The 20,026-nt window shown below is 33.7% G+C and overlaps 3 protein-coding genes and 1 long non-coding RNA gene across 5 annotated transcripts; 3 read left to right on the forward strand and 1 right to left on the reverse strand.

Annotated features, from left to right (window-relative positions):
* The first annotated feature begins 2,205 nt into the window (after window positions 1–2,205).
* On the forward strand, window positions 2,206–5,057 carry apoeb (apolipoprotein Eb). The gene is made up of 5 exons (NM_131098.2): window positions 2,206–2,382; window positions 2,722–2,786; window positions 2,991–3,144; window positions 3,268–3,555; window positions 4,087–5,057. Exons 2-5 carry the CDS (start codon window positions 2,744–2,746, stop codon window positions 4,445–4,447), a joined length of 846 nt encoding a protein of 281 aa, NP_571173.1. The 5' UTR covers window positions 2,206–2,382; window positions 2,722–2,743; the 3' UTR covers window positions 4,448–5,057.
* Window positions 5,058–13,586: 8,529 nt separating this feature from the next.
* Window positions 13,587–15,183, forward strand: apoc1 (apolipoprotein C-I). 2 transcript variants are annotated; one of them, NM_001291886.1, is made up of 4 exons: window positions 13,587–13,842; window positions 14,398–14,468; window positions 14,580–14,721; window positions 14,869–15,183. In NM_001291886.1, exons 2-4 carry the CDS (start codon window positions 14,414–14,416, stop codon window positions 14,927–14,929), a joined length of 258 nt encoding a protein of 85 aa, NP_001278815.1. In that variant the 5' UTR covers window positions 13,587–13,842; window positions 14,398–14,413; the 3' UTR covers window positions 14,930–15,183. The 2 variants fall into 2 exon arrangements, with proteins under 2 accessions (NP_001278815.1, NP_001278816.1); NM_001291887.1 differs by having other exon boundaries at window positions 14,583–14,721.
* LOC141378055 (uncharacterized) lies at window positions 14,949–16,409 on the reverse strand. The gene is made up of 2 exons (XR_012391630.1): window positions 16,082–16,409; window positions 14,949–15,896 (listed from the first exon to the last, which is right to left on the reverse strand). It is a non-coding gene; the product is annotated as an uncharacterized lncRNA (long non-coding RNA).
* Window positions 16,410–17,495: 1,086 nt separating this feature from the next.
* apoc4 (apolipoprotein C-IV) lies at window positions 17,496–18,509 on the forward strand. The gene is made up of 4 exons (NM_001135978.1): window positions 17,496–17,595; window positions 17,687–17,729; window positions 17,813–17,894; window positions 18,241–18,509. Exons 2-4 carry the CDS (start codon window positions 17,687–17,689, stop codon window positions 18,422–18,424), a joined length of 309 nt encoding a protein of 102 aa, NP_001129450.1. The 5' UTR covers window positions 17,496–17,595; the 3' UTR covers window positions 18,425–18,509.
* The last annotated feature ends 1,517 nt before the right edge of the window (window positions 18,510–20,026 follow it).

Here is a 20,026-nt window from a genome sequence, read left to right on the forward strand (position 1 = left end):
GGGTGATAAGGATTTTCTTATGCTGTCACGGAAAAAAACATATAATTACTCAAAGCTTTCTAGCCAGAAAAATAAAGGATTTATTTGACAAAAGAACATAATCTTGTTGGGATGTGTTTGCATTTTCAAAATAGAACTGCTGGAGGAAATATAATCAGTGTAAGGAATAAAAAAGCATGTCTTATCTTCAAAAGATAAACACGTGGAGGGGCACTTTGATCAAACAGCTGCAATCAGCAATTGTTTAACATGACTTTACCTTATGTTACATCATAACTCACCTTTACTAAAGCAAAACATCAAGTTACTAAAATCAGTTTAGCTTTTAACTATAGGTTATAAAGACTATTCTGTTGTTACAAGCATCATTGTTTATGTGAATGCTAATCTGAATATGTAAAGTGAGCAAATGTATGGCCAACGGGTCTATAAAAATGCTAATAGGGTCATTCATGTTGATAGGCCATTCAACTGTTGGTGTCTGCATGAACGTTTGTGTCACATTCAGCCTCCACTGTGCCTTTAATCACAAGCGATTTAATCAACAAAAAATCTTTTCAATTGTTTGTTTGAAAAGAACAGATTTGGTTTTTATCCAAGCAACAATTATTGCCTCTAAATGTTTAACATAATCCTATGCTGTAAGTTGTTTGATGAGCTATATTTGAATTAAATAAATGCTAAGCAAGAAGCATTAAATAAAAGTAAGCATAAATAGTTTGTGTTGTATATGTTAATTTTTTTATAAAAAATTCTACTCATCAAGGCTAGATTTATTTGATCGTGAATATAATACGCTGCAAAACAAAATAGTTAAATTTACTAAATTAAAGAGGAATGTTTTATTCAAATATATTACTAAAAGTTGAGTATAGGCCTACTTATTAGAAAAAGTTATGTGAACTCATAAGCTCACTAAATTAAGAATGAGTAACAGAAAAGTGAAGTTTCCATTAAGCTTTCCATTTAGGCTATTAATGAATAGTTTATGAAAAGTAAGTTTGACCTATTTATACAGTATTAATTAGTTTACAATCTAAATGCATCCTGTTTCCTTAAATAGTTTATGTTTTCTTAACTGATGGGTCTTACAGTAAAGAAACAGCTATTTTGTAAAAAATAATAATAATAATAATTACATATAACATATGAATGCATTTTTTTTTCTGTAAATGCATTTTAAACTGCAATTTATCCTTGTGATTCAAAGCTAATTTTAGCATAGTTACTTCAGTTTTCAGCATCACATTATCTTTAAAAAAAAATAGTATACATTTTGATGTATTAGCAATTCTTATTAGTGTTTGATCATTAATGATGGTTTATATTATTATGAAACCTTTTTTTGGCTTCATATTTGCTGTGGACACAAAACATTTTTTTTAATTTAAATATTTTTTGATGAGTAAAATAAAAAGAACAATTATTTAAAATGAAATGTCATTTTTTAAAATCAATTTGTGAAAGTAGTGTTTATTATTAAAAGGTAAATAAGATAGGCTACCAAGGTTTCCACAAAAACATGAAGCAGCAGAACAGTTTTAACACTGACAATAAATCACAGTTATGATATTTGTTATAAGTGTTTTTATTGTTAAATTAGCATTGCATGCATATTTGAATGATTTCTGACACTCTGGAGTCTGGATGCTGGAAATTTTGCTTTAAATAACAACAATACATTTCTTTTCTAAAATATACAAAAATTCAAAGCAGTTGTTTTATTACATATTACAATGTTTCTTGTTGGGCTCTTTTGTTTTAAAATGTGTTTTTAAATATTCCAATATAATATTAAACGCAGTCTGTGCACTCTGGGAATAGTTGAATTTTTGAAAAAGCATTTGACTCATCTTTTTGGTCAAGCTTTTAATTAACATTATTACTATTTATGTACTTGGATTTTTTAAACTTGTATCATGTTTTCATTTATTGATATGTGCTCTTTTACCTGTTTTCTGTTATTGTAAAGAATTTTGTGATTTAAAAAAACGGTGAAATATAGCCTACATAAATCTTTACTTCCTGATGTTTACAACCTTTTCTCTGGTGTATTTACCAAAAAGCTATACAGGCCAAGAGGTGTATCACTCTAATTCATGAGTCAGAACTACCATTCCTGAACACATTATGAAAGTTGACGTGCTTCTAAGATTGTCAACATGAAATGATATATAAATTGCGCAATGCATCTCGAGCTTGTGCGAAAAGATGCGGACTTCGCACAGTTGCTGCAGTCAGTGACGCGTGGGATGATGCGCGAGCCCCGAACAAAAGACGAATCACGTGGCTGCGATTGTGAATACAGCGGGTGCGTCCCGGGACAGTATAAAAGACCTGCCATCCAAACTGCTCCACACGGAGAAAAATCACGCTTCTCAGGTGAGTAACACTCGCTCTTTACTCGTGGACTCATCATCCTCTTATTACAGAAGGGTTTATGGAGAAGAAAACTAGCTTAACTGTAAAAAATATTGCGTACTACACTTACAGTTAGCTTAATATTTATGCAATGTTTTAACGCGTTATGGATCGGTGTCGTCGTATCTCAGATGATGTTTTGAAGATGATTTGTATACGTTTAAAATCGTGTAGGGTTTATCTTTGTATACAAATATTAGGTTAAAAGTTCAAGTTTTCAAAGTTTAGACTTTGCTGTTATATTTGATGTGCCAGTAGTTCAAGATGTATTGATTTTGTATTGTTTCTAATTTTCTTCAGGTGTTCTTGTCTGTCCATCAACATGAGGTCTCTTGTGGTATTCTTTGCTCTGGCAGTTTTAACTGGTAAGAAAATAAAAATATTCCAATCTCTCATAGTTTATTTTGTAAAGATATTTGTGCTCTCAAAACACAAATAAATATTTATTCTGCATATTTATCAGGTCATCTGCTTAATTAAGTGCTATAGTCACTGTAAATTGCCTGACTTGCTAATTGTGATTAACTTAGTTTGGTATAAAGTTCAGAGTCTCTTCTCACCTCTTGTAGGCTGCCAGGCTCGTAGCCTGTTCCAGGCTGATGCCCCTCAGCCCAGATGGGAGGAGATGGTGGACCGTTTCTGGCAGTATGTGTCTGAACTCAACACACAAACTGACGGCATGGTGCAAAACATCAAGGGCTCCCAGCTCAGCAGAGAGCTTGAGTAAGTTCAGCCACCATTTTTAAAAACATCTATCCAGAATACTCATTTCTGCACATCATCAGTCTACAAACTGGTACTGTGACATCATTCCTGACCTGCATTTTTATTATTAATATTTTGCAGCACACTAATTACTGACACCATGGCTGAACTGAGCTCATACAGTGAAAATCTCCAAACCCAGATGACCCCATACGCCTCTGATGCTGCTGGTCAGCTCAGTAAAGATCTTCAGCTCCTGGCTGGAAAACTCCAAACTGACATGACCGACGCTAAGGAACGCAGCACTCAGTACCTGCAAGAGCTGAAGACCATGATGGAGCAGAATGCAGATGACGTGAAGAACCGTGTCGGCACCTACACACGCAAACTGAAGAAACGCCTGAACAAGGACACAGAGGAGATCCGCAAGTAAGTTGGGATGCTCCTTCAGGTGGCTTACGAGAAAACCCTTTTTTTTTTTTTTTTTTTTTAGCTATTTTTGGTATTATTTAATCCATTCACGTCCAGGTCTGGCCAGAGAAACTTTTAGCTTAGCATAAATTATAGAATCAAATTTGACCATTAGCATCTTGCTCAAAAAAAAAAAAAAGAGTTTTGATAAATTTCCTTTTAAAGCTTGCTTCTTCTGTAGTTACATCATGTATTAAGACCTACATAAAAATAAACGTTGCTATTTTCTAGGCAAATATATCTAGTAAAAGATAAGCGTAAAGCTTAAAATAGAAAACTCTTTGAGCGCAATGCTAATAGTTTAACCCGCTTCAATAATCTATGCTAAAATAAGATAAAAGTGACTCAAAAATAAGTTGAACACCACTGTTTAACTCTAGGGTAGTTGTAAAATTAGCATTTTTAAAATGTTGTGTTCCTTTAAAGTACTAAAACTGGAGTCATTGCGTTTTACTAACAAGAAGTTATTTTCTCATTCATTTCTTGCAGCACCGTAGCAACCTACATGAGTGAGATGCAGTCCCGCGCTTCCCAAAATGCTGATGCAGTGAAGGACCGTTTCCAGCCATACATGAGCCAGGCCCAGGATGGCGCCACCCAGAAACTGGGCGCCATTAGCGAGCTGATGAAGGCCCAGGCGCAGGAGGTGAGCGAGCAGTTGGAGGTCCAGGCTGGAGCTCTGAAGGAGAAGCTGGAGGAGACAGCCGAGAACCTACGCACCTCTCTGGAGGGCCGTGTGGATGAGCTGACCAGCCTCCTCGCCCCCTACTCCCAGAAGATCCGCGAGCAGCTGCAGGAAGTCATGGACAAGATCAAGGAGGCCACAGCAGCTCTTCCCACTCAGGCTTAAGAGCTCCACACTTACCTAGTGTTAACACCAAACAGAAAGAAGAAGGGAGGCTTTGTGTTACTGAAATGTGCTTTTTTCATTCTGTGAGAGGTTGATAAAGTGGTTAACAACTGGACTCAATTGGACTAGCACTGTCCTTTACTGGACAAAAGAAATGCCATGTACTCACCACGTTTACTTTCTCAGTATTAACCCATGTCTGAGGATATATTTCTGTTAGCGTACAGTAGAGCGAATTTAAGATCAATCAACTTGCCTGTCTTGGAGGCTAGTTTTTCTAGTTAGTGGGGCCAAACGTGGCGTCATTCAAAATAAATAGTAATCAAAAGGTGCCTTCAGCTGCTGAAATGAATCAGAACACATGAAAGATGAGCTTTGTTAGTCAACAGTCCACATATAAATGCTTGTTTACTTTACATGTTTGTGCACTGATGTGTTTGAATTTGTTTGCAATAAATGTGCGTTCTACTACACAATTCATTTCTCATTTGATTCTTGTTAAGAGTATTGCAAAGTACTTTTATGTTAACGTCACACTAATGTTAACAATCCCCTAAAAATATACAAGTATACTGTCGATAATTGAAAAATAAAGACAAAATTAAAACAGTGTTGTTTCTATTCTCCAAGGAATCTTTCTATCTATATATATAGTTGAAGTCGGAATTATTAGCCCCCCTGAATTAATAATGCCCCCGTTTATTTTTCCCTAATTTCTGTTTAACATTTTTTCAGCACATTTCTAAACATAATATTTTTGATAACCCATTTCTAATAACTGATTTATTTTATTTTAGCCATGATGACAGTAAATAATATTCTACTAGATATTTTTCAAGACATTTCTTAAACTTAAGCTTAACTAGGCTTGACCTTAAAATGTTTTTTTAAAAATTAAAAAACTGCTTTTATTCTAGCCGAAATAAAACAAATAAGACTTTCTTCAGAAGATAAAATATCAGACATACTGTGAATATTTACTTGTTCTGTTAAACATCATTTGGGAAATATTCAAAAAATAAATAAATAAATAAAGGTGGGCTAGTAATTCTGATTTGACTATATATATATATATATATATATATATATATATATATATATATATATATATATATATATATATATATATATATATATATATATCATGGTTTCTGAAAAATAATAAGCAAAACAACATTTTTTTTTTCTGACTACAGCAAAAAATGAACATATTAGCATGACTAATAAAATGTTTGGTTGTTTAAGCCCAAATTTGACAAACTATGGACACACCCAATAATTGGATTTTTTTTAAATGGAATTTTTAAACCAATCTTTGAGTTTGTCCACTTGTTAAAACAACCTATCATATTTTTAATGAGTACATTTTTAAATGGAGTTAATCAATTAACAAGAGTTCAGTAGTGGGGCCACGCCTAAACCAATCAGCTTCCCTTGTGTCACAGTTTGTGGGGGGTGGGGAGGGAAGTGGACGAAGTCTTCCTGGACAAGACTACCTGATCAACCAGTTCAATAATCATCCCATACTTCTCTTCTCAGACTTCAGAACTATTACCTATTTCACTCAAACAACTTTTAATAAAGTTTTACAAGCACCAGTTGTGGCGTGGTTCTTGATAGTGAAATATTTTGCAAAGATTTTTGCAAACCCAGACATTTCAGTAGTTATAGTAGTGTACAAAAATCCAAGTACTCTAAAATACATAAGAGTTGTTTCAAGTTTAATTTATGATATATGTTTAAAACAGCCTCAAATTTGATTACATCATAAAAAATATAAAAAAAATAAATACAAAAGTTGTGTGAGGTTGTGCTTAGGGCTGAAGAATGAACTCTCTCACAACTAGTAATTTAAGACTGTAATATGAGTGAAAAACAACACATTTGCACGTAAAACAGCTTTTAGCACGTTCTCACTTTTCTAGTTTTTGGTAAAGGTTTAGGCCTGACAGATGCGCTTGTTTTGCTCACATTCATGAAACTTTACATTCTGTCCACCCACTTCCTCCCTTTCCTGACTCCATCTCATTGTCACGCATCTCTCTGCCTTTTACTGGAGTATCAGCAAGACTTGTGTAGGCAAGACACATCTACTGGACACACCTCTTCTTCTCCAGAAACACCAGATTTAAATCATTTCTCATCTCAGGAGTTCAAACAAAGGTCTGCTAATGTTCAATTTCTAAACAATTCCCAATATTATCTAGCAGAAAATCTTCAATTGTGTGGAAATAAAGGTTTTGATGGCCCTTTTTAGACATCCTGTAGACTTTAGGTAACTTTGCCAATGCATGTCAACAAGTCGTCAACTGGCTTGTCATTAGTATTGGTAGAATATAAGTGACCCTTTTGAATTAAAAGTAATTTGGGGTTAGTAGAATGTTGATAAACTTGCTAAGTTACTTACAATATAGTCAGGAATGCTTACTAATGACCATGCTAGCAAATACTCCCAGCAGACACACAATGTCATAAGACATTTATATTAGGTTAGATTTAGGTCACCAGTGTCTAATGTTTCATTAACACTAGCAGCGACTTTGTAGCTACCTGTCGCTCAAGGTGGTGACCTGCTGTAAACACAAGTCTGTGTATGTCAGCATAGAAAATAAAACCGGCCTCTCAAAATAATTATTAAATAGAAATAATAATTTATCAATACACAGGGCCATCACAGTGGCACAGGGGTAGCATGATTACCTCACAGCAAGGTCGCTGGTTCGAGCCTCGTCTGGGTCAGTTGACATTTCTGTGTGGAGTTTGCATATTCTTTCCATGTTTGCATGGGTTTCCTCCAGGTGCTCTGGTTTCTCCCACAGTCCAGACATGCAGTACAGGTGAACTGAATTGTCCGTGTGTGTGAATGAGAGTGTTCGGGTGTTTCTCAGTGTTGGGTTGCAGATGGAAGGGCATCCGCTGCATAAAACATATGCTGGATAAGTTGGCGGTTTGTTCACTGTGGTGACCCCTGAATAAAAAAAAAATTATTAAGCCAAAAAGTAAAAGAAATGAATGAATGAATGAATGAATGAATTGAGACATGTTCAGTCTATAGGCATATTTAGTGATTCTCTAAACCAAAATTGACATAGACCTTCTGAACAACCATTTGTGTGCAGCTGTGTAGAGTTTCTGACTTTTAAGATCTGCATGAACAGAACTGTTCCTGTTCATTTTTTTACAGATCTGCATGGACAGAGACCATTTTGACATTCTGCATGACCCATACATTAAGTTAAAAAAAAATGCAAATAAAAGAAAATCTGTTTAATGTTTGTCCTGGAAATGTACCTGAAAACAATTATTTCTGCAATAATCTGACTTTGCCATTTTGTGAACATCTTCAGTTAAGTTGAATTACAATAAAAACAATCTTTCCATAAGCCAAAACAGCATAAATGCACGTTTTATTTTCACACCATTTGAAACGGCCCACACTGACAGTATTAAAAGACTCTCCTGTCACTGTTTTGAGAAGGATCCACCTTTTCTTTGTATTTTGCTAAACCCTCTCTTCAAACTCTTGAATACACAAAACTTTTCCCCATAAGGTCCATGTTTCTCGCCTTTGATTCCTTGTGATCAAAGAGTCTGTTCTTCAAACACAACCCTGTCTGTGTCTTGTCTGCTGCTTTGAATCTCAAGGAAGACATGTTGAGATCTGTTCCCAAATTCCTTTGCCTCCGGGATTGCTGTACTGTATAAAGGAACATGCTGTGCCCCCGGTTATGTTTACCATCTTTGTTTTTCCTTTTTTATCTCCACTATCTTGTATTCAGACTCATCTGGATAAGCAATTGACAACACACACACACACACACACTTACACACAAAGCAAACAATAAATTTATCAAATACCGTTATCTATGCAACCGTTGCCACTCTTTGTTTCTCTCAGTCTTTTGTCCCTCGTTTTCCAGTATTTGTTTATTTTTTCATTTAGTTTCAAGTTGTTCTCCAAAACCAGTTCAACTAATAAAATGCATATGCTAACAGTGGATAAAAGAAAGAAAAAGAAAGAAAGAAAGAAATTACATAACCAAGGGTTACTGAACATTACTCCTGAAAAGATCTTACATAATTCTTGTTACTCTCCCTTTTCCACAGAGAAAAAAATCCCTGTATTCAACAAAGATCAGCGTTCTCATAACTCACATTTTGTCCTCCACTGTGCTCAGATCTTTTTACAATTTATTTATTTATTTTTTACATTTTTTTATTTGTTAGTTTAAAGTTTGTCAATTAAAAAAAAATCCTCAATTTTTGCATGATAAAAAAAACTCAAACACTTAAATCTGGTAAATACACATGCACACACAACCAATGACCAATTTTTATATAAATTTGTACAAATACTGGATTGATCAGGTATCCAGAAAAAAAATTCCAACTAAGTTTTATATATAAATTATATATATATATATATATATATATATATATATATATATATATATATATATATATATATATATATATATATATATACACACACATACACATATATAATCTATGTATTTCTGTAATTTAAAGCTAAGTTTGCAGAATCTTTGCTTTAGTCCTCAATGTGACATGAGCCTAATATTTTTTTATAACCTTAAATTTGCTGTTCAATATTGATACATTGTTGTTGGTACAAAATAATTTTTACCATCTTTGATCCAGTCTTACAATTATCATTGTTGAAAATATTTCCCCATTTCATATATTGTGGCAATTTGGATAGATTTGACTGTTTAAGATTCTTTTACGACAAGAAAGTACCAAATATAAGCATTTATTGTTGTTTGTTTTATATAAAAAGCATAAATACAGTGCACAGCATTTATGAGTACACCTCCACAAATCTCTCATTTTAATTGATATTTTCTATAGGATGGTTATTTGTGCATATACATTAGTTTATTCGGTAGTGAAGCAAAATATGGAGCTTATCTAACAAAATAACGTAAAACAATGATTCAAAAAGTAGTAGTGCAAATATATTATGTTATAAAAATAATAAATACAATTTTTCAAAAACAGCACAAATCAAGAGAAACAAAAAATATACAGTACACTTGTTGAAAATTTGTAGTTTGTATTTTTTTTGGCATAATTTAAAATTTATTATCTTTCCACTTCTAAAGTTGTTTAGTGACTAAAATATTATTTTAATAAATATATCTGTTTAATATAATCAGTTTTGTTTAAATGCACCAAAATATATTACCCATATTCACTGAGGAAGGATAAAAATATCCCTTTTTAAAATGGGGTGTACTCAATTATGCTGAGCACTGTGCTAAAGGATAATGTGATAATCATGCTAATTATTCAGTTTAAATAACAAAACTGCAATTGATTTTCAATAGGGGTATTTTATAAAGCAATACATTTTTAAATACAGTGTTTACTGTATTTAAAAGAAAATTTATGAGCATAAGCTTATTTTAAAACATAAAACAATCTAACTCATCCCAAAATACCACAGTATTCCTTTTCAGTAACAATCTGATCTGAAATGTAGGGTCAGGCATGTAATAATATGTAAAAGCTTTAGAACAGAACAGAACACTCCGGTCTTCTGTGTGTATTTCATCAAGGAGGAGACGAAGAAGTAACTTTATCTCAATAACAAGCAAACCCACACTAAAATTGTGCAAATTTTAAGAATTATTAGTCTTATTAGTAATCTTCGCTACACTCCCATTTCAAAAAGTCCCTTTTTTCACAACACTGTTTTTCAGTTGTTTGGACTCCTTGCCCTCAACTGTCCACACTATATTTTATAGGGCCAAAGAGATTGCAATTTAGTAAATAAAGACTGAGGACGAAAATAATAATAACATTTATTACTTGATAAATGCTTCTGTTGGGGCAGCACGGTGGCGCAGTGGGTAGCACAGTCGGCTCGCAGCAAGAAGGTTGCTAGTTTGAGCCCCGGCTGGGTCAGTTGGCATTTCTGTGTGGAGTTTGCATGTTCGCCCTATGTTGGCGTAGGTTTCCTCTTGGTGCTCCGGTTTCGCCCTCAGTCCAAAATCATGTGGTACAGGTGAATTGGGCAAGCTAAATTGTCCGTCGTGTATGTGTAGGAATGAGTGTGTATGGATGTTTCCCAGTAATGCTGAGTAAAATATATGCTGGCTAAGTTGGCAGTTAATTCCGCTGTGGCAACAAATGAATAAATACTACTGTTAATACACACAAACACACACCTACACACAGGTTTGTTTTTGTGAATTTGAGGTTTTCATTGTTTCTATACTGTACAAACTGTATTTTCATTGCCCTACACCTTACATGAAGCTGTGTGCTGTTTTACTTTCAGAAATAAAATCATTATACACGTCATTATACAAGTCATTATACACATTTGCATCCTAATGTGACACAAAAACACGTACATACACATTTTTGTCCTGATATGTCACAAAAAGGCATACTGTACATTCAGACACACATACTGTATTTATAGCTATGGAAAAAAGTTTAAGGTAAAAATAAAAAGTTATGTGTAATTTTTGGGTAATTTTGGTTTTATTCTGTAAACTACTAATGCCTTTTCTTCCAAACCCTTTTAGGGAAGAGCTTTGCTCACAAAGGTTAAACAAAAAGCTTGAGATGGCACAGCAGGTCACTGTCTAGACTCATAAAATGAAAAACCAAGGGCCGTTGACTTAACAAAGTACATAAAACTAAAAGAACAACAGGTGACTAATTATGTGTGTGTGAGACGAGCTGTTTGAATGGCTTTGGTCTTAAAGTGTTCTGCAAAGCCTGCAGATAAGTGACAAAGGGAACACTGGAAGGCCCGTCCTCCACAGACTGCAAGTGGTCAGATGTGAGCAGAGGTAACTGCAGATCAATGCCTCTTGGTGTGATCCTCTATAAACATCATGTCCTCACGGAGCCTCGCTTCCCCTTATTCCAGTCTAGACGCTTTCAACACTTTTCAAGCTGTCAGCTTTTCCGATCACGATCAAGTCTTTTAATAGATGCACTATAGTACAAGAAAGTATTTTGCAAAATAAAGAAAAATCTATTAAACAGGAAAAAAAATCTCCCTGACCTGAGTGATAAAAAAAATAAACAGGTCATTGACCAACAAGAACTGCTGATTTTGTGTGTGTGTTTTGTGCCCACACTGGATTGGGAAATACATAAGATCAATGCTGACAAGATGTTAACTCTTGACCTTATTTTAAAGTGTAAAAATGCAAATTACATAAAGTGCGATCAATTATTATATGCTACTATAAGATGCTTTTTTATTAAATAAATTACTTTGTCATTTATTGTTTAGTCTTCATATCAAACGTTGATTTGACCCTCAAAAACGTTTATTTTCAAAAAGTCCATACGTTGCTCTGATTATCACATTATTCTGTCAATATTTTTACATTTTCATGATTCTCTGATGAACAAAATGTTAAAATAACAGCATATAGAATGTTTTAATTTCATCTAAAATAATTTTGTATTTTAACTGTTTAATCTACCGCAGGCAATATTGCTAGGTAGAAACAAAAACAATATGACCACTTTCAAATTCACAAACCTTCATAGCTTCATGGCTGGGACTTTACATAAATGTCTAATGTGTTTGAACATTTAAGCACAGAATATGGCAAAAAATAGTGTACAGCATTGACGATGCAGTGCTTTAATTAAAATAAATCAAATGACACCATAGGCCAATATAAGATAACATCTAATGATTCTCCTGACCTAGAATCCAAAGGTGGTTTCAATGCAGTTAGCAGAATCCTGCATGTATCTATGTTTGTAGACAGCAGGAATAAAGGTTATGAAACTACTAAGAGATAAACAACTTCAATTTACTTTAGTCCAAATCCAGACTCTTTATCTCATGTTGTGATGTGGCTGGAAGGTTAAAGAACTGTGGAGTAAATCAGTGTCTCATGACATTAAACAACTACAAAGTTATACACCCTTACAATTGCGCAGTCACAAATAATAACAACAGTAATAATAATTTTAAAGTTGAATTATGTTTTTGAAAAACTAAGGCTGAGATTCAAGAAGTAGGCTATCAATCTCTTTGCTCGTGTGTTCAGACATCCATAATTCACCATATCAAAAAAGAAACCTGCATACAGACAGTGATCATTTTGTATATTAATAAAGGAGCAGATTCCTAAAAAGTGACCACTAAAGCGGGTCACACTTTATTTTGATAGGTCGTTTGTTGAATTTATGTTACATTGCATCTACATGCCAACTAATTCTCATTAGATTATAAGTAGACTGTTAGGTTGGGGTTAGGGTTTGTTGACATGTACTTGCAAAGGTTCTTATACTCAGTTAAACGTTCTTATATACAGTTAAATGTCTGTTGAAGGAGCAGTATCAACAGATATTAAGCAGTCTATTAATACTCAAATGGACCATCAAAATAAAGTGTTACCCTAAAGTGAATGGTCAGGGGGATACCATGGGATGGTGTAATATGCATTTTATTTGTATAAAATGCTGCCATGTGCAATGTCTGCTACGGGTCAGTTTCTTTAGTCACTGGTCAAACAAGCAGTATGAATGATCATTATTGAACTCTTTATAGATAGTAATGAAATGTAAATGAAAACAAAAATAATTTCTTCTCAAAAATTCTGTTTTACACTGTAAACATGCTGAGGTCCACACAATTCCTTCTTGTTATCCCAACACAAACTGATTAAGTAAACTTAATTAAATTTACAAATGAAAGTAGCTTGAACATAAAACAATTAAGTTGTCCCAAAAAAACTCAGGAATTGTGTTGATTCAGCTCATTTTAGAGTCATGATTAGTTTGAACAAGCAGGAAAAATAGTTTTGAGCATACATACCAGAATTAACTGTATCAGTGAAGTATGATGTATTTTTATGCCATAACACTGATGCTGTAGTATATTTACTAGAGGAGATATTACACAATTGTTTTGTCCTTCAGAGTCATGTACTGTAGATGTAGAAAAAAGCACGTAACCAACTGTAAAATCCATGATAATAAATGGACTTTGTACCATATATGCAAGGCAAGGGTACCAGATAAAGAAAGTACCCACTTTTTTATAACATTGTTTTATTTTTGACAGATGTTGTTTCAAAGGTCACTGGCACTGAAGTAAAATAAAGTAGCTCATAACGAATAATCAAAGAAAATCTCCGTGAAAACAGCTGTTGTGGCAAACGGAGTTTACTTACCTCTAAAGGATGTTTACTATAGTCATTTACCACATCGCAAAGCTGTAAGGAGAACGAGAGATGAACGCGAGGAAAGCGAGTGATTGCAGGAGGTCTTGATAGGTCAGAGGTGGTGTTATTACACAACGTCATCTCTGTGTCCCTATAAAGGGACAAGCCATCTGTGGGACATCACAAACTCAGCCCAATTCTTTCGAGGACTGCGAAGAGGTACGCAAACTTATTTTTGTTGTGGTCATTTTTCAAGCAGAGCGAATCTAGAGAGCTTTAACCTGAAACGACAGAATAACCTTTCTTTATTAGGTTCAGTGCGCAAACACGCAGTATATTGGCGACATCTAGCCGCCATCCCTTGCTATGATTGGAAAATTTAGCATATTTTTGTAAATGTTAGAGGAAGATAAATAAAACACTATTAAACGTTTACAAACAATGCGCAAACATATTTTTAAAAGCGCGAAATATATATTTAACACTTCATTAGAACCTTTGTAATAAATTTTAATCTTATGTTTATTGTTTAGTTTTCAAAAGCAAATAACGTCTTTGTTTTGATTAATGACAAAAATGATTAATGACAAAAAAATCTTCTTGTTCAACCAGAAGTTTTTTTTATTTATTTTTTATTTTTTTTAAGATTAACATTAGCGTAAACCATAAATTGTTTAAATAATATCTTAGGAAATAATTTAACACCGAATCGGTCAAAATTATGATGCCTGAGATTTCTAGCTCTCTAACAGTGATTCCTTTTCTCTGTTACAGGGAAAAAAACGACAAGATGAAATTGTACTTGGCTGCAGCCGTGCTGATGCTTGTACTTGCTGTACACACAGGTAAAACATCTATATTTGTGCACCATATTGTTGTTGAGCATTCTAAAGAACCATAAAACAACTCAACAATTGAGAGATTCATGCACTTACTATGTTTATCATAAATTTAAGCAGAGGCCCAGGAGGAGCCCACACTGGAGCAGCATTTCACAAAATTTGGGACCCAGATGAAGGAGATTGCAGAGGACCTGGCAGATAAGACCAAAACCGCCTTCCAGAACATTGAACAGAGCGAGCTTGGTACCAAAACCAGGTAAGAGGATCACAATAATACTATAATAATAGTATATTTTCACCTGACATTATATTTATTTTTAAACAATTATCATTAAGATGTATTGACAGAAGCTGCTACACATTTTTAATGAACTTTTCTAACATGATGTTTTTGTTGTGGCAGGAACTGGTTTAACGATCAATATGAGAAGCTGAAGCAAAAGATGACTGAAACCTTCAATTAAAAAAAATGAAAAATCAAGCCCCATTTACCTTACACCCCCAATTACCTTGTGTTTTGTGATATCACCTCAAAACTGTTGAGCCGACTGGCACATTTGTTACAGACCAATACAAAGTCACACTGTGATGATCTGCTTGTCATTTGTGTAATGTGTAAAATAGTTAATTTTGTGGGATGCTGTAAAATAAGAAAAAATGAGATAAAAAATACATGCAGATTTTCCTTTTCAAAAGAATAAACAGTGGAAAAATAACCCATTTGTTGTTGCTTAATTCCCAAGGTCTATAACTCTCACATTCATCATCAAACAAACGAGCACTGAATGATCTGAATTCATTTTTTTTCTCACATCATTCTGCAATGTGGAAATAGGATATGTTAAATAACTTATACATAAGTTCAGTGCAAAAGCAATAACAGACAAAAGCAATACACACACAGACACACACACACACACACGCGCACACACACTTTTATACAAGAAGCCATATCAGCAACAAAAAGACACAAATCAATAAAGAATGGGTCAATAAATATTATATAATCTACCATGCAAATTTAATATCACAGGTCAAAAGACTTCTACCATCAGACCACACTGGGCTAAAGTCACTATTTATTTTTGGTTAATGATCAGCAAATTCTCATCATTAATATCAAGTTCAGAAGTCAGGTGGACTGAGTAACTGCATGACCCCTTTTCCTTGAATTGCATCCCACTGTTGGATTTTTCTGGCCTGAATGAAACAAATGTAAACTTGTTTTTCTGTTCAGTGCTTCAATGGATCAAGGTTGAAATATCTTATTTGTGTTATTGTGCCTGTGTGTGTGTGTGTGTGTGCATACAGTTAAAGGCATTTTTATAAAAAAAGATTATTTTCCAAAACATTTTTAAACAATACTTTTTAATAACTAATTTTTGTCTTCGCCATGATACACTTTTGGAAATAAAGGTACGCGAGCTGTCACTGGGGTGGTACCTTTTCAAAAGACACACATTTGTACTTAAATGTACATATCGGTACCTTAAAAGTATAGATTAGTACCTTAAAATTTTAGGAGGAGCACTTTTGTACTTTTTAGGTACTAATATGCACTTCTGACAATTATTATTGATCTTTTAGGTACAAATTGGTACCCTTTGAAAAGGTACCACCCCAGTGACAGCTTACCTTAGTTTTGAGAGTGTACACAATAATTTGCTAGTTATTTTGCAAGATACTATTATTAAGTTAAAAGGACAATTAAAATGCTCAACTAATTAGGTTAACTAGGCAAGTAAGGTTAATTAGGCGAGTCATTGGTTATCAGTGGATTGCTCTGTAGCCCATCAGAAAGTATACATTTTTGATGGCGCTAATGTTGTTCTTACCAGATTTTACATTAAAAATGTATTCTAGCCAAACTCAAAGAAATACTCTCCAGAAAAAAAATATTTAAGTAAATAATGTGAAAAATTATCTTACTCTGTTAAACATCACAAAAAAAAAACAAAAACAAACAAATACAGGAAGGCTAATAATTTTGTCCTCTACTGCATTTATGTTTATAGATGTTGATTGGTTCACCAAGCATACACATGTTGTATTAGCCTGCATTTTAATCAGGTAATCAAATTTTATCATAAATTTGTGGGGGTTGGGGATGGGGGATGAACAACCCATAGGAACCCCAATGAAGGCTTTATAAGAACTATTAGGACTGATACTTGCTCCCATGATTTATTAGTTATGAACTAAAACAAAACACGTAAGATGTGTGCCTTTCACTGAAGTCTGACTGAAGAAAATGGAAACAATGAAAACAAACGCAATAGGGTTCTGTATGTGTGTGTGTGTGTGTGTGTGTGTGTGTGTGTGTGTGTGTGTGTGTGTGTGTGTGTATAAGCTTATTTATTAAAGCTGCTAATTCCAGTTAAAAGAAAAAAAAATCAGGAAAAGTTTATAGAGAAGTAAAGTTGTTTACTGACCACATCTTTAAGTCAACACCCCAGAAACTTTCATTCATTCATTTTTTTCGGCTTAGTCCCTATATTAGTCAGGGGTCACCACAGCGGAATGAACTGCCAACAAAGAGCAGATGCCCTACCAGTTGCATCTCATCACTGGAAAACACTCTAATTTATGCACATACACTATTGTGTATTGACAATTTACCTATAGCTCATGTCTTTGAATTTGTGGGGGAAACCAGAGCACTCGGAGGAAACCAACGTGAACACAGAGAGAACATGCAAACTCCACAGAGAATTGCTAACTGACCCAGGCAGGGCTTGAACCAGCAAATTCCTTGCTGTGAGGCGACAAAGTTACCCACTGCGCCACCATGCTGCCCATCCCACAAACAATACGGCAAAAAAACAACTGCTATAATATCTCATTGTAACTTTTGAAAAACATTTATTAATTAGTCCACAAAATATCCAGTAAATGATTGCTCTTGCGCTTCATCTAATAAAACAGAAGACAGTGTCTTTACTCAGAAATGGTCAGTGATCTGTTTATTTAGGATGGGAACGCACTCAAATCCAGCATTGCTACACAAAATCCCCACACTCACGCAAACACTGAACCGGATCCCAAAAACCTCTGAAAAACAACAGTAAGTTCGACAAAGGTCTGGCTGACGTTCCTCTTCAGATTTACTCCTACACCTGCACTTCTAAAGGTACACATTTACTATACATGTTAAAGTAAATATGTAATCGATTCTTAATCCATGATTGCAAACTGATTAATGAAATCAATTGTTCTACTAGATGTCCAGATTGGTGCTCCTTGTTCTGTTTGTGACATTGCAAGGTCTGGCTTTATGCATATACACATTAATCGCTGCTTTTGTTATGAAAGACTGAAGATTTTTTATGTAAATCTATGCCTCTTAGCTTGCTTGACCTTGTCCAACCCGTTGCCAACTACAGCTCCAGACAATGCAGGTCTTCTTGAAAGAGCAAAGCAGTTGTACAGGTACAACCCAAAACATTGCTGTTAAATGTAATCCATTCGGACCAAATGTAATACATTGGCTCATTTTGCAACAACATCAACTAGCATTAAATTGTCTGCTAACTACTACCTGCTAAAGCTTTATTTTGACTGTCAGACTATCCTACTAATCCTCACATGAAAATAAATCAATGCTTTACTAGAGTAAACTGAAATGTAGTTGCAGTGATATGAACAGTCGACAGAATGTCTAAACAAGAATATTAAATGTGTAAAAGTGTAAACCAATAAATACATACATTCGTTTAGTATTTGAACGTGGTGTTCTATATTTTGTTTTCCGCCAGTGTTTGTTTTTGTGTTACAGAGGCACAAAGGCTAAAGTTCTAGATGTTGGCAAGACAGTGGCTGGTTATGCTGGCATGTACTATGAGGATCATCTAAAACCCGTTACCGACTCTTACATGGATTGGGCCAAAGACAGTACAAGTTCCCTGTGGCAAAGACTGAAAAACAGATTGCCTACTCTTGGATCAGATTCAGATGAATAAACAGAACAGATATTGAGAAATTAATTCTGTATACCGATATTTTGAAATGATCAAATTAAATCATTCCTCCAATGTACGTATTCCACTAAACACAGTGCACAATGTAAAGTACACAATGTATGAATGAATATGTGTTATAATACGAATAAATTTCCTTAAAAAAATTTCATGTTTCCTTTTAACTAATAAACATCTTGGAAATTAACAAAATGAAAATTATAAATCCTAAATGAAGTAAGAGAAATAGAAAAAGTCCACAGTTTGCAGATTAGACACGTTTACATCCAAAGAGGAAAGTTCACTGGGTCTGCTTCTGTCAATCAGGCATGTGGAAAGCTTTTTTACAACCTTTGGACAGCCTTTGCTTAACCCTCATTAGTTTATGTACATTAAAGTCAGGAATATTGATTCTGGAACGTTTGCAAGAAAAATGAAACGACTGTCTGAGTGCAATCAGCAAACTTTTGGAAAGTTTTGGTGATTTTGCTGTGTCCTTTTGGAATTTTATTACAAAGGTTTGAATACATTTTAATTCACAAAAAAAGAGTAAACATAAAAATAACATGGGGAAACAGTATGTCTGATAATATTTGTTTTTCTGGAGAAAGTCTTATTTGCTTTATTTTGGCTAGAATAAAAGCAGTTTTTTATTTAAGGTCAAAATAAATAGCCCCTTTAATCTATATTTTTTCGATAGTCGACAGAACAAATCACCGTTATACAATAACTTACCTAATTACCCTAACCTGCCTAGTTAACCTAATTAACCTAGTTAAGCCTTTAAATGTCACTTTAGGCTGTATGAAAGTGTACTGAAAAATATTTAGTAAAATATTATTTACTGTCATCATGGCAAAGATAAAAAAAATCAGTGATTTGAAATGAGTTATTAAAACTATAATGTTTAGAAATGTGCTGAAAAAATCTTCTTTAAACAGAAATTAGAGAAAAAAATAAATAGGAGGGCTTATAATTCGGGTTTTATAGGGGTTTAATAATTCTGATTGCAACTGTATTTGTGTAATAAAATAAAAACTTTGATATACATTTTACTGCTTTCAGTTAACATTTATTTTTAAAAATAAACAAATAAATAAATAAATAAAAAATAAGAAAAACAATTCAGATATTAAAGTGTCTGTAAAAAAGTGCTACGTAAAAAAAGTATATTAAATAAACAATGAAATGTTCATTTTAAAGTTTATATATCTAAAATCATGATTAATAGGTAAAAAGGTCAATAAAACAATAAAAGATTTAAATAGTAAATAGTTTCTGGATAATATTTTTATTAATGTATGATTTTGACTCCAGTACCACAGGAAAAAAAAAAAAAAAAGTCAAATATATGGCTTTTGCACAATTTAATAGTAAAATTGGACCTCATACATGTATTATGTAAAAAAATCTATTATTTTACTTTTTTCCAGCAAAAACCTGTAAAATAGCAGCCGTAAAACACTGTAAAATAAGGGACATTAAATTATAAAAATTTTCTGCCAAATTGAATTACTGTACATTTCTGTAATAAAACGTCTTCTGTTTTATGGTAATTTTTGTAATTTAACACCTGTTAATTTAAGTTTTTTCCCAGCACGTCAC

Source organism: Danio rerio, chromosome 16 (assembly GCF_049306965.1).
Source record: "Danio rerio strain Tuebingen ecotype United States chromosome 16, GRCz12tu, whole genome shotgun sequence".
Classification (NCBI taxonomy): Eukaryota; Metazoa; Chordata; class Actinopteri; order Cypriniformes; family Danionidae; genus Danio; species Danio rerio.

Bases quoted from the DNA above. Each gene is read 5' to 3' on its own strand.
- apoeb (NM_131098.2), top strand. From the start codon at position 2,744: ATGAGGTCTCTTGTGGTATTCTTTGCTCTGGCAGTTTTAACTG. The intron at 2,787-2,990 runs GTAAGAAAATAA...CACCTCTTGTAG, and splicing joins TGCTCTGGCAGTTTTAACTG to GCTGCCAGGCTCGTAGCCTG. The intron at 3,145-3,267 runs GTAAGTTCAGCC...AATATTTTGCAG, and splicing joins CAGCTCAGCAGAGAGCTTGA to CACACTAATTACTGACACCA.
- apoc1 (NM_001291886.1), top strand. From the start codon at position 14,414: ATGAAATTGTACTTGGCTGCAGCCGTGCTGATGCTTGTACTTGCTGTA. The intron at 14,469-14,579 runs GTAAAACATCTA...CATAAATTTAAG, and splicing joins TGTACTTGCTGTACACACAG to CAGAGGCCCAGGAGGAGCCC. The intron at 14,722-14,868 runs GTAAGAGGATCA...TTGTTGTGGCAG, and splicing joins GAGCTTGGTACCAAAACCAG to GAACTGGTTTAACGATCAAT.
- apoc4 (NM_001135978.1), top strand. From the start codon at position 17,687: ATGTCCAGATTGGTGCTCCTTGTTCTGTTTGTGACATTGCAAG. The intron at 17,730-17,812 runs GTCTGGCTTTAT...TATGCCTCTTAG, and splicing joins TCTGTTTGTGACATTGCAAG to CTTGCTTGACCTTGTCCAAC. The intron at 17,895-18,240 runs GTACAACCCAAA...TTTGTGTTACAG, and splicing joins AGAGCAAAGCAGTTGTACAG to AGGCACAAAGGCTAAAGTTC.